Raw genomic sequence first — 13,126 nt, 5'->3', positions numbered from 1 at the left:
CAACGCGCAGATGGAACGCGGGAAGACGCATTGGCTTTTTATAAAAAAAAAACCCGAGCACGCACTGAGTCACCACCCCGACTCCCACCTCTATTGTTCTGATAGACTCATTTGGAGCTGGATTAGCCGAGCAAGAGTCAGGTGCCAGGCTGCCAAATCCATCACCAGAGCTTTCTTATCGTAAGCAAACGCACAAGTATTTACAGAAAACACCAGGAACAGCTCTGCAGTGCAGATTTCGCTTGGTCTGCCCAGGTCAGCCCTGAGCTCTGACGCTCAGCTTACTGCACAAGCCAGCTGGATTTAGGGGCGCAAGCAACCCCAGGGTGAAACCTCTGTGGGACTGGAGAGGAGAAAAGAAAGCCTCCCAAATACCCCAGTACCCGTGTGCCCTTTGGACAAATCACAACAGAAATCTGCCTCGTAGTTCTAACAGATAGAGGAACCAAAGCTTCAGAAGACCGCGAAGGTTTGCTCTGAACAGGCGCTTGCAAGGCGAAGGTAGATTAATTCACCGTCTTTCCGGGACAGCACAAGTTTCTGTAACACCGAAGTTTGGGAAGCTTTTTGCTTGTGGCAGCCTGTAGATGTGAAATGAAGATTTACCGATTATCCGCTGCTGATATATTTATAAACTTGCTTCATCCCCTAAGTGTTAGCTGTCAATTTGAGAGATTCCAGCTTTGCCTTTTGCTGCCTAAATTTGGGCTCCTACTAAAGAAAGACAGCAACGTAAAATCTGGCAAGGAAAACTCTGGTAATGTCCCTACCACGAGGGGTACAAGAGATGGCCACAACTCCGTGCTGCAAGAAAGCTGTGCTTGTGAACAGAGTGCTCTTATAAATAAAAAAGAAAGCCACCTTTCCAAGCAAAAAAAACAAGCCCCTCACAGACACTGAGATGAAAAATCAAGACATGGGTCTTGGGATGGGATATTCCAGGGCTTTGCTGGGACAGCAAGTCTGGAAAATGAGAACTCCGGAGGGAATCGCCACAAGACCAGGAACAAAATCCCCGCTACAAGCGACGTGCACTGAACGAATCTGTTGGCCTCCAAGGCAGATTTATGGCACAGGAAGCCATGCTGAAGCTCAGCTATTCAAGCTACGCATCGTGCCAATATCAGCCCCGTTTCAACCAGGAGAGTTCGCCAACGTAGCCATACCAGAGAAGCCTTTGTAGTGTAAATTAACCTGCACACGAGGCCAAGTTCATTTCGGGAATAATTTCATTAATACCGCGTGATGTAACATCACTGCAATTTGGCTCGAGTGTGCTGAAGAGCTCTTCAGTAAATAAGCTGCCTGAAGTCAACCCCGGTGCTAAAAGTATGTTTAGTTACCCAAGAGGTAACACCCTGCTGTGCCCAGACATGCTCCGCTGTGAATCACCTCTACACGGTACACGTTTCGTCAAAAACAATAAAATAGTCCAGGAAAACATCCCTTTGTGTGTTAAGACCAGCTTTTCCATCCCATCACGGATGTTTTATGACGGTTCGTTTATAAAGGCATTGTTCAGCAGCACGAACCAGGTCACTGCATTTAAGGACAAGGCTTTAAGGACAAGGTACAGACGCGTTCTCACTGTACCTCAGGCCCTTCCATCAATATTTGTTGCTGCTTTTCTGCAAGAAGGCTGCCCAGCAGAGGTCTGCGAATGACAGAAAGCTGCTGAATAAAGCCTGCTGCATCCCTGACTCGTCGCCATCCCGGTGGCAACAGGCTGGGAGTCTCAGCGCTGCCGGTCCCCGTTCTCCTTTCCCATCTTTTCCTCTTGCCTCGACTCCGGCGTGCGTCAGCCCCGGTGTCACGCTGTTTCAATACGCAGAGCTGGCAGAGAAGGACAAATTGCCTTTTGGCTAGATTTTATCAGTTTAACACAAACGGTGAGGTCAGAGGAGTGCCAGAGCCAGCACGGGGGGAGAGCAGGGGGACGCAGACGCAGCAGTCGGACTGGCTTCAGCTCCCCCAGACCCACAGCTCCAGCTAAAAGCAGTTCTCTAGGACCGATACCCCGTGACGTAACGGCACGCTCACACTGCACTGACGGCACCCTAATCAGAGAAAGGTAATTACATAAATTACATCTCGGTTAAGAGCAGAACGAGGGAAAGTGCTGCACTTTGTGACACACCAGCCTGTGCTGGCTGTGCCACCGGGAGATGCTAGGCTAGGCTCGCCTGCCAGGAGCGGGTTTTGGAGGATCAGAGCATTTACCTCCCCCGGGGCTGTCACCACCGGCAGTACTCAGACACATCTCCTCGATTCTCCTCTGCTGAGAGCCGCTGCAATCGGAGACGAGCAGGAATCCCTACTGGAGGGAAGGCAACACGCAGGTTTGTTTTGAAAGAGCAGTCACGCTCGCATGGCAAGAGGGAATAGCCACTGCCATAAACCTACGCCAGAAAGCAACCTTAAAGAGAACAGCGGCCAAACGGCGTACCATCAGCTACCCCCAGTACCACCAGCAGGGTATTTCACAAAGCTGGAAGCAAATGTAAAAACAGCTACAGGAAATCCACTGCCCCACAGCGCAGCGTTCCCCTCGGGGCAAGGAGCGCTGCAGGCTACTGAAGGCACACGATGAGCAGCTCTCGAAAGGAATTCAGCATTTATGCAGATGCAACTGCCCGGCCTTACCGAAGTATGAAATAAAACCTAACAGGCCACTGACAGAAGCCAGGAAGAGAGCTTCCCTACAGAGGGGCTGCTGCATGATGATCTGTGCCGAGGCAGGCAGCCTGTCCCCAGAGGAGCCCGCGTTGCTCAGCCTGGAAGCAGGACACGAGCAGGACCCGGTACAGCCAGGCTATGGCAGTAAAAAAGCTCAGCCACTGCTTCGTTCCGGTGCGATGGAGCATTAAGAAACCTCAAAAGACGGCTGGATTATAAATAATATCCTACGCTCCTGCCTCACAGTCAGCAACGTGCAGGCACAGTCTACATGATCACGGGAAGAACTAGCAAAAGAGACAGAAAAAGCATGGTGAAAGCCACTGAAACCCTGGTATCACACCTAACCTCGCCTTTGCTTAGCATGCATAAAGCCTGAAAGTCTGTTAGGAGGCTGGTGGCGGGGGGAATAAAACTCTAAGCCTGTTTTTTTCCAGACAAGCCTCTCCTTCCCCTCCTCCCGGCCATCAGCGCATTGCGATGAGCAATGTTATCCCTGAGGGACTGGAAACAGAAGTGACTGGGCAGAGAAGAGGGTAAGCAAACCCCCGGCAGCACTCGTTCTGCCTCTCGTTCCGCGGTGCTCACACTCCCAACTTGCACTTCAGGAGGAATGGGATCTCCAGCCGCAGGGCACGGTGCAGGCAGGCACGTGCCGGTCCCTTCCCCATGGGCCAGCCTCCGCTGATCATTAACCCAGTAGCGATCACCTCGCTGCAGTCACTTCCTACAAAGTTTTATTCTGGAAGCAAAATGGAGGTGGCTACCCCAAACTGAAGCCCTGAGGCCACGTCCCATTTATGGGATTTTCTCCTCCTGTGGGTTCCTTGTTGTGCTTTTCCATCGCAAAGCCAGACTGGAGTTTAATGCTTGATACAAGGCTCTAAATGAGACCTCAAACTTCATTTTCTACATTTTGTACACTGAATGGCAAGAGAAGGGACTTGCCTCGTTTCAGCTAACGCACAGCTCTGGGAAGCTGTAATCCCCAAAACGTTTTCTAGCTTTAGCAGGTTTCTTATTATTATTTCAGAGAGCACGTTTTGGGGCTAGTTACCAACCACACGCAGGGCGATGGTTTCTGCAGCTCTCTAAAGCTGCATTACTAATTCATGCCGCAGCTTTCTGGTCCTTCCAGCACAGTAAATCTCTCTTCCTTCCTCCCATGTAAGCAACCTCGGTGCTTTCAGCCTCAACAGACAGCGTCCATTTCTTATTTAGCCTACAGCAATGGAAGTGTTTTTAGCTTCAGTCCCATCTCCTGCAACAACACGGGACCTTCTAGCACACGGCCTCCTCTCAGCAACGAAGTGTGACGAACTCAAAGGAAAGGCGTAATCCTGATGCCCTGCCAGCCCACTTCGTCTGCAGGGAAAGCATCCGCTACAGACCATATACGCTGTGGCTTATCTAGAATATCCTGTCTCTTCAGCACTTGCCTCCTCCCAAGCCTCCAGTCTCCATGCGCTTCCTGTTCGTTTTCCTCCTCATCCCCGTCCCCTTTCCTCTCATCTTTTCCTCATCTCAGCCTTATCAATGGAGCTACAAGGGAGACTCACGAGAAGCACGTGAAAGTGACGCCCGTGACGATCAGGGCTCTCAAATCCCTCCGAACAATTCCCTTTCTTGCTCATCGGATTAAAAATACACCGAACAACAAGGCCGTTCATCCAGCGAACACAGGCACAACTGTTTGCCAGTGGGAAGAGCCTTTCAGACCCGGGCGCTAGGACGGGATGCTGAGCCCCGCTGCGTGGTACCAGAGCTCACGATGCCAAGTCAGGGTGCTGATGTGTATCGTGTCTCCCAGCAAGTGCACAAAGGCATCATGTGAAGAACCTGCAAGAAAAAAACCACCTCTCATCCTGCAGGTTGGGCAGCTGGTGCTAGGGTGGGGCAACATGCAGCCACCTGAAATAACACGGCACGGATTTCTGATACGAGCCCTTGGGCTGTTACAAAGGAAACAGCAGATCCAAACCTTGGTCCAGGATATTCCTAAAGGCTGCTGATTTATTACATAGGGAGCTAGAGAATAATTCCTGACCCGTTTCAGAGACGGCTGCAGCCCCAGCTCCGACAGGGCAGGGCTGGCAGCGCACAGAGGATGCGGAACATATCCTGTTTGAAAAGGGAGGCCACGCAGAGCCACATCCGTCTGTCCTCGCACGGAAGGAGACCTCGCAGAGCCCAGCGCAGGTGATGGTGCAAGAGCTCACCGCGCCGTTCCTTCGTGCTCCTGAGCGGACAGACGTGCCCTGCAGTGGAAGGGGTTTCTGACGTGAGGGAGAAGCCGGAGATCTCTCCTGAAATGCTAGCAGATGTAGCTCCCTGCAATAAAATAATAAGAAATAAATCTGTGCCTGCCTCATTTATCTAGAAACTAGCACCAGAACAACTTGCTGTTGGCAGCTTACGGCCCATTAAAATACCAACAACCATGCAGAGACCACAGGCTCCCGAAGGCGTGCACCAATTCCTCCCAAATACAGCTTCAAAGCTAGAGTCAACACCGACGGCAGCTAAAGAGCACAGAGGGTAAACAGGCTGGAAGCCATTTAGGTTTCCCCCTGTATTTCAGAAATAAATACGGGGCTTAAGGGGAGCAGGGGGCACCCTCTGCTACCTGCCCTTGTCCTCGGCCAGAGCTGATTTAATTGCCACTCCGTAAATCCGTCGGGCTGCAAGGCCCCAGCCCCGAGGAGCAACTCTCAGAGCCACGGGCTGCTACGGGCTGCTCAGCTCACACAGGTAAGGCTGATCCTAAACGTTAGGTGTCGGGCACTGCCAGCTCCGAGGGGGAAGCCTGAAAGCAGCCTGCTCCCAAGCATTTACAGCCTATCAGTCACAGAGCTTATGATTCTATGATTCTAAACCCCCTTTTTCTCATCTCTGCTGTCTGGTTTCCCTACGTTTGTTTCAGAAAACAAGGGGTGCAGGTGTTACGCCTTAACTGTGCTGAACTAGGCTGTGTTTTACTGCAAGCCATTTCTAGGGGCTGCATCCAGAAGCCCCTCCACCAACACTCCCAGCCCTTTCCTGAGGTTGCGGCCAAGAGCAGGAGGTTACCACGTGTAAGGCAAAGCTGCTGCTCCGGAGCATTAACGCTCGCTCTCTCAACCCATACATTTGGGATATGTTTACACACAGGGAAGGCCTACGTTTTCGGACACATTTGCAACAAGAGCACTTTAAAAGGTTATCACACCACGTGCTCTAGCAGCCCTCTCCTTTCGCCACTGCTGGTTTTCTTCCCCTCCTGGAGAGGCTGACTCCAGAAGAAACCAGTCACCTCGCCTTTGTTTTAAGGCAGGCAGCGGTGAAGATTTACATCTCCGCTGGGCTGAATCAGCCCTGTAGTCGCTGGTGAGCCAAACGTAACGCTCTTCTGGCCAGAGGGAGCCAGAGGGTAAACTTAGTTACCTGAAGGATCTCTAGCATCAGGCACGATGGCTATGTGAGGACGGTGAATTAGTTGATTTCTGACTCGCACCACAGACAGCTGGATTTCAGAGGCGGTGTGACTTGCACCTGGCCTAAGAGAAGCTCCTGATTCACCAGTCAGTTAGGGCACCGCTTCTCCCCTTTCCTGATGTCAGACAGAAACGAGCGTGGCCGTGCCAATGACTAAGACAACGATGCTTTACATCCCCCCGCAGGAGGGAAGCAGGCAGCTCTAGGACGCTACTACCTGAGGACGGCAGTTGCACAAACGCTGACCTTAATCCACGTGGAGCTGCCGGTACGAGGAGCCTGCCCCAGCATTTCCTGTGGCTGCCGGGGCACAGCTTTACACGCACACGGAGCAGGAAGGGGCCTCTCACCCCTACTCAATTACAAGCTGTAACAACGTTCTCGGTTCAGGCTACAGCACCGAAATGCTCGGAGGCCAGACCACCCTAACAGGCAGGGACGGCTCTTCCCAGATCATGACTGCTCCACTTATGCCTCTGTACGAGCGGCTGCTGGGCTGCAGGAGGCAAAATCCAGTCTCTGGTCTGACTGGTGCCGCAGTGCCAGGACCAGAAAGCCAGGCTGAAACGCCAAACGTGCTCGAGAGAGCGTGCTCCCTAAGGAAATACGGCCTGAGGTGGACAGAACCACTGCCTGGGTTGGAAGTTGGGATTTTTTTGGCCTTCAGAAGACGACGTGGAAGGTGGGAAATGCCCTCAACGTCGTTAAGCTCTTGCAAAAGCTTTCCCTCTGGAGTCAGCCAGGGGCTTTCAGAATACAATCCCTTCCTTTGAGTCCAGAAATACCAGAGTGAAACTGCTGGCAAGCTAACGGAACAAGGCAGGACGAGGTGTCGGGACTACGTGGCTGACACCTGGCCTTCCCCTCCTTTACGTCACGCACCAGCAGCGCTCCCTGCCAGAAGTCAGTCAGCAGCAGGGTGAAGAGCAGCTGGCCACCACTCGGCATTAACTGACACCGTGAGCAAGGGGGGGGGTTAATCAACTCTTCCTCTGCTGTAATACCCGAAGACGTAAGCACACGAGCTCTGTGGGGCTGTGGCTTCAGGCCCTCGCTGGGACGGCCGCGCTCCTGGCCAACCCCGCAGCCACAGCCGCCTGCGAGCCGCTCGGACCCGATCCCTCGCCCCGCCGGATCCGAGCCCTCCCGGTGGGGCTGTTTTACCATCATCTGTCTAGGAACAGAGGCGCACACCCCCTCGGAAAGCTCCGACCCGGTGCACGACGCAGCAGCCCATCTGCTTCGCAGAGACGGTTGCCATGAGCACATCCCCGCGGCTCCGCGCCTGCTATTTTTAAAGCTACTTGGGAGGCAGCTGAACTCGCCGGCGGTTGGGCTATTTCGGTATCGGGATTAACAGCCTTCGAGGCACGGACCGGTACCGCTCCGTGGGGAAACAGCACCTGCCTGGCCTACACCTGGCCCAGGCGCACTTCCAGAAGTGCAACTTCCAGAATCCAGCAGCGGCAGGGCCACAGACCGCAGGTGTCTGCCAAGCGGAGCGCTGTAAGCCGGAGCTGGTCTTATCCTCAGAAGACCTGCCAGAACATAAGGAGGCGATTTTACAAACGGAGGAGGAGGAGGAGGGAAGGGTGAAGGGAAATTTACGGCTGCAGCTTGAGTCACTGAAATACCCGCGGTCTAACGTGAGGCCTTAACCCAGCAGGCGTGGAAAGAGGACACCTGCCTGTGAGGAAAAAATAGAAAAAACGCAAAAACAAGAGACGGATCCTCAAGGCGATGTGCTGGCAGGACCTGGACCTCCTCCAGAGCGCCCTCAATTCCTAAGAGGACATTTCTGAAGGCACTTCAGCCAGGTTCCCCTCAGGGACCCGAGGGGACTCAGGACCAAGGCGCTCTGCCCACAGGTCACTTGAACCCGCTGCCCCGGCAGCTCCAGGCTCACCACAGGCGAACACCAGCTTTCAGGTTACCCGCTGTGAACACCCTGAAAAACCTCAGTCCCTGGAGAACCTTATCTTCCCAGACAACCCTCTTTGTTCCTCGTCATAAGTCGCTTAATTGAGGAAAAAAACCCACCAACTTGGCGCATCCTATACCTACTCCTGCCCTCTCCGTTCACAGATTCTGAATGGTGTGGGACAGACACCTCGTCCAGATCAGCTCTCTGAAACCACACAGACACCAGGAGTTCCTGGTCTGCTCGGTCACAGCTGCACACCTTTTTTTATTGCCGCAGACCAAAGAGGCCCAAAGGGACTGCAGGGCACACACCAACACTTGTACACAAGCGGTTCATCGTAAGATGACCCGACAGAACTCCACTCCAAACACAATCATTTTTGGAAGTGGCTGATTTCAGACGAACAACCACAGGTCCTAACTAACTGCACGGACTCCCCAAACACCACATCTACTTCCCGATCCTTCCCCAGATCCACACAATCTCAAAAAGGTCACGGAACAGGACTCGAGCGTAGAGCAGAGCCAAGGCATGGTCAGGGAGCCTCTCTGTGCAGTAACTGCTCCTCACTGTTCCTGGAAATCCATCCCTCTCCAAGTTTCTTTAACTGCAACAGGGGAAAATATTTGGAAAAGGTCAAATGACTCAATACCACCGAGAGCCGTCACTTTTCCAGCAGGAACAGGTTTCCATGTGCTCTCAGTTAGACCGCAGACAGGTTAGGGGAAGGCAGCAAACCGAGCTGCCTGCCTCCCCCTGCTCCTCTGTGAGCCACCAGGCCACTCGGGCTCAGTGTCCGCGTTTGGTCTGAATTACAGCTGATGTCGGTGCTGGAACACGGCTGTGATCTGCAACGCACCACGCACAGAGCGCTGCTGAACCCCAGCCAGCTCGGAAAACAGTGCCCGCCAACACCCGCACTGTGCTCCCAAAGCTGCCTTCGAGGGCAGCAAGGAGATGGAGACGGACGTTTCCTAGCACAGGCTTTTCCTGAGCCACCCCCAGTTCAACTCGGTTCACCGCGGCTCCGGGAAGCAGAGGGGTTAATTCCTCCCCAAGTTCACATACTGTGTGAATTCCTTAGATAAGCCGCTTCCACCAAGGGCAAGGACCCAGCCTCAGGGGGGAAGGCTGTAAGGAAAAGCTCTTTTGATAGATTTTCTTCAAAAGAGAAATTAATTCACGGTCCCTTTTTGGACGCATTCCACGCCCACAGTTTCTATAGACTTCAGATGAGGTTGCACCATGCCTCCAAAACAAAAAAAAAAAAAAAGGTTTGAGCAATGCCCTACCACTTCTACTTCCAAGACAAATGTTTTACACTCGTCCAATAAAGTCTTCTCTCCCAAAATAAGAAAGCTCAATGCACAGCACCCCAAGGAAGAAAACCAGACCAAAAGAGGCTTTAGTTCTGCGATAGAACAGTTACCAGCAAACTCACACTGTACCTTTAAAACCGAGTACTCACTCAGGAAAGCAAAAAAACAAGTTTGAAAGCCACTGAAGGTTTCCTTCACAAACTGAGGCAGAAAGAAAGCAAGTCCAGGCTGTTACGGAATTTGCGTTTACACACTGCTGGTGATAATCTATGTGCAGAGCTGGAAACAAAGCAAGTTTTTATTAGCAATTAGCAGCAGGAGTGGGGACAGATCTGCCTGAAGGAGCCTGAGAAATGCCAATACACGATGGCAAACAACCTTCTAAAATGTGCAGCAGACTGATCCCGATATGAGAAATCGTTTTAAAAAGAAAGTATTGCAGCTATAAACTTGGGAGACGCGATGGCATTTGTTCAAGGAGATAAACTGTATCTTTAGCACTGACAACTTTGACTCCAGGCAGCAGTTTTCCCTTGCACAGCAATTTGCAATGCAAAGCAAGCTACTTCCACTCTCACCAACAACAGCAACTCAGAAACAAATGGGGAGAGCAAAGTTAGAAAGGGTCGGTTTGGTTAGCTGGACATGGTTTTCTTCAGAGCTAAGTTTCAAATCAGGCATGAAGGCAATACAGCAAAACATCTGAAGTAGCATGTGAAAACTGGGGTAAGAGGGGTGAAAAAAATAGAAGAGGATTTCATCCCTAAACCCCATCTCTCTCGGGGTGCGACCTCCCGCTCCCTTCCTCCCCACGTCTCTGAAAAATCCCATCCAGCCCTGAGCAGCCAACAATACCCAGCTGTGTTCTTCCCCGACTCTGGAGGATGGTGTGGCCCTACAACAGAGCTCCTGAAATCACACCCAGGGGTAGGCAAGAGGTAGCCGAATGCCAATCCGCTCAATTAAAGAATAACCAGGAAAAGAAGGACAGCCAGGAGGCAAGCCCGCAGGCAGCTGCTTACCTGGTAGACAAGCTAGCAAAGTCTCCTCCATCCAGCAGCCTGATTTTACAGAACAGAACGCCATTGACGAAGGGGACAGCAGTCAGCTCTTCCAGAGTAAAACTTGTCTGAAATTTGAATTTCTTCTTCTTCATCAGGAAAGCCATGGGCAAATTCAGCGTGGAAAGCCCAGGAACTCCAGACGAGACAGGGAGGAGAGGCTCAGCACGCACACAGCCGAGCAGAGGAACAGCTCTCGCTCCAGGAGCGTACGCGGGGAGTAAATTCCAGTTCAGTTACAACGACGGCCCGGCTTCAAACGCGCAATCCTCTTCTCTTTGGTGGTCGGATCGGGCTGCTGGATCATCGCCACGGCAGGCTTCAGGTGAGGAGGGGGAGGTCAGGTTAAACCTCTGCAACATCTCCGAGGGAAAAGGAAGGGAGAGAAGCAAGTCTCAGCTCCAGACCAGCAGGAGCTGTCCCCGTTGGAGGCTGCTGCGCTCCGTCTTCAGCAGAACCCCTCCAGAAAGCATCTCTCGTGGGAAGTCATCCTGAGTCTCTGAAGAAGCCTTAGGTCTGCGTGCAGCACATGCAGAGAGCTTCCAGTTTCTCTCTCCTCTTCCTGCACAGCTCCTTGATGCAGGTCTTCAGGTCAGCCTTTGGGAGGGAAATGAGGAAATTAGTCCCAGGCAGTCTCGGGCTCCTCCCCCTCCTCTAAAACCTGTTTGGATGGGTAATATTCAGCCCAGACTCATACCAATCTTAAGAGGTATGGCCCCAATTAGCCCGCTCCCCATATCCTCTGTCCCCTTTTTGCCTAGGGCAAGCTTCGCCGCTGTCATCATCCCCCTCGTAATTTCTGTTTGCAAAGCAGCTAATAAAAATCTGCTCCATTTTCACCCGTCGTCTCCAGGAGCACTTTGCAGAGCAGACCAGCGTAACACGTAGCCTGGCGAGAACACACAAAAACATCTCGAGAAATGCAAAATCTGTTTCTTTTCCCTTTTTCCGACCAGCCCTAAGCGTCAGCACCTGCATCTTATAAACGCAGCACCCGACGCAGAGGGGAAAAAGGACCAAAAGAAGGCAGCCTGCTCCGGATTGCACAGCACCACCGAACCAGGTCACCGCCTGCCTGCCCACCGGCTCACGCCGCCTTCCCCCAGCACCAGCTCAGCCCCACACGGGTGGGTTTGGGGGCCGGAGGCGCTCGTTGCGCTGCGGATTTCAGCAGCGCCTTGGCTGCGAGGCCGAGGGGCCGTGCAGCAGAGAAGGGCCGAGGCTGTAACCACGGAGCAGCCCCCAAGGGATGCTCAGGATGAAATGCCAGCTAGAGGGGAGAGCAGGGCTCCTGCGGTCACAGCCCTGCCCAAACAGCTGGGGGGCTCGGGGGGGCTCCAGGAGGGACCCCGGGGGCTCCGGGGGGGCTCCAGGAGGGACCCGAGGGTCCCCAAAAGGATCCCGGGGGGCTGCAAGAGGGACCCCGGGGGTCCCCAAGAGACACTCGGGGAGCTCCCAGAGGGACCCGGGGGTCCCTAAGAGGATCCCGGGGAGCTCCAAGAGGGACCCGGGGGTCCCCAAAAGGCATCCGGGGGGCTCCAAGAGGGACCCGGGGGATCCCCAAGCGGCTCCCGGGGGTCCCCCCTCCGCTGCCCCGCACCACCGGGAGCCTCCGGGCCCCCCCCGTTGCCCCCGTACCGAGCCCCGAGCTGCAGCCCCGGCAGCCCTCCTCCCGCCGCCCCCGGCCCCGCACCGACCTGGGCCCGGCCCCCGCCCGCAGCTCCTGCCCGCTCCGCTCCGCGCCCCGCCGCCGCCGCCGCCGCTCCGAGCGCTACGCCAATTGCGGCCGCTACGCCAACGCTTCAAGGGGCCGCAAGGCAGAGCCAAGGTACGGCGCCGCTTCGTGAATAGCAGCACTACGCTGGGTAGCGCGCCCCCTCCCCTCCGCCGCCTTCCTCCCCCGGGGCCGCGGGGAGGGAAGGGCGAGAGCGGCGCGGCCCCATTGGGTAAGAGCGAAGAGGCGGGGAGGGTAGAAAAGGGCGGTGATTGGTTGTTTTGGGAGAGGGGCGGGGAAAGGCGTGCGGGGATTGGAGGAGGGGGCTATCTGTTTGGGGAAGTCCCGCCCCTCCTGGCTGAGGGGGTGGGAGGGAAGCGGGGGGCTCTGTGGCGGCCCCGGGGGTCGCCGCGGTGGGAGGGGGTTCTGTGTGCGGCCGAGGCGTCATGGGGCCTTCCTGCCCCACAGGGGGGTGCTGACAGCTCTTCCTAGGGCTGAACAGCCCCGAGGAGGCTTTTAAAATAATTGTTTAATCATAGAATGACCTGGGTTGGAAGGGACCTCAAAGATTATCTCGTTCCAACCCCCCTGCCATGGCAGGGATGCCACCCACCACACCAGGCTGCCCAGGGCCTCATCCAACCTGGTCCTGAGCACCTTCAGGGATGGGGCACCCACAGCCTCTATGAGCAGCCTGTACCAGTGCCTCGCCACCCTCTGAGTGAAGGATTTCCTCCTGATCTCTAATCGAAATCCCCCCTCCTTTAGTTTAAAACCATTCCCCTCATCCCGTCATTATCAGATCGAGCAAGGAGTTGCTCCCCATCTTTTTTACAAGCCCCCTTCAAGTCCTGAAAGGTTGCAATGAGGTCCCCCCCCGTAGGCTCTGGGGTGTGCAGGGCTCGCTGAGAGGATGGCAGGGCTCACTGAGGCACACCTTAGCCCCCAGGGCCCGCAG

The 13,126-nt window shown here is 54.4% G+C and overlaps 1 protein-coding gene across 2 annotated transcripts in view; it reads right to left on the bottom strand.

Moving 5' to 3' along the window:
- FAM102A (family with sequence similarity 102 member A) overlaps positions 1-10,561 on the bottom strand; it is a 35,047-nt gene extending 24,486 nt beyond the window's left edge. For both annotated transcript variants that reach the window (XM_040531652.1, XM_040531653.1), the window contains exon 1: positions 10,416-10,561. In XM_040531652.1, coding sequence (XP_040387586.1) covers positions 10,416-10,561 — 146 coding nt within the window. The remainder of the gene's footprint in view (positions 1-10,415) is intronic.
- Positions 10,562-13,126: the final 2,565 nt, after the last annotated feature.

Source organism: Cygnus olor, chromosome 19 (assembly GCF_009769625.2).
Source record: "Cygnus olor isolate bCygOlo1 chromosome 19, bCygOlo1.pri.v2, whole genome shotgun sequence".
Taxonomy (NCBI): domain Eukaryota; kingdom Metazoa; phylum Chordata; class Aves; order Anseriformes; family Anatidae; genus Cygnus; species Cygnus olor.
This window is presented reverse-complemented; position numbering and strand designations above follow the sequence as displayed.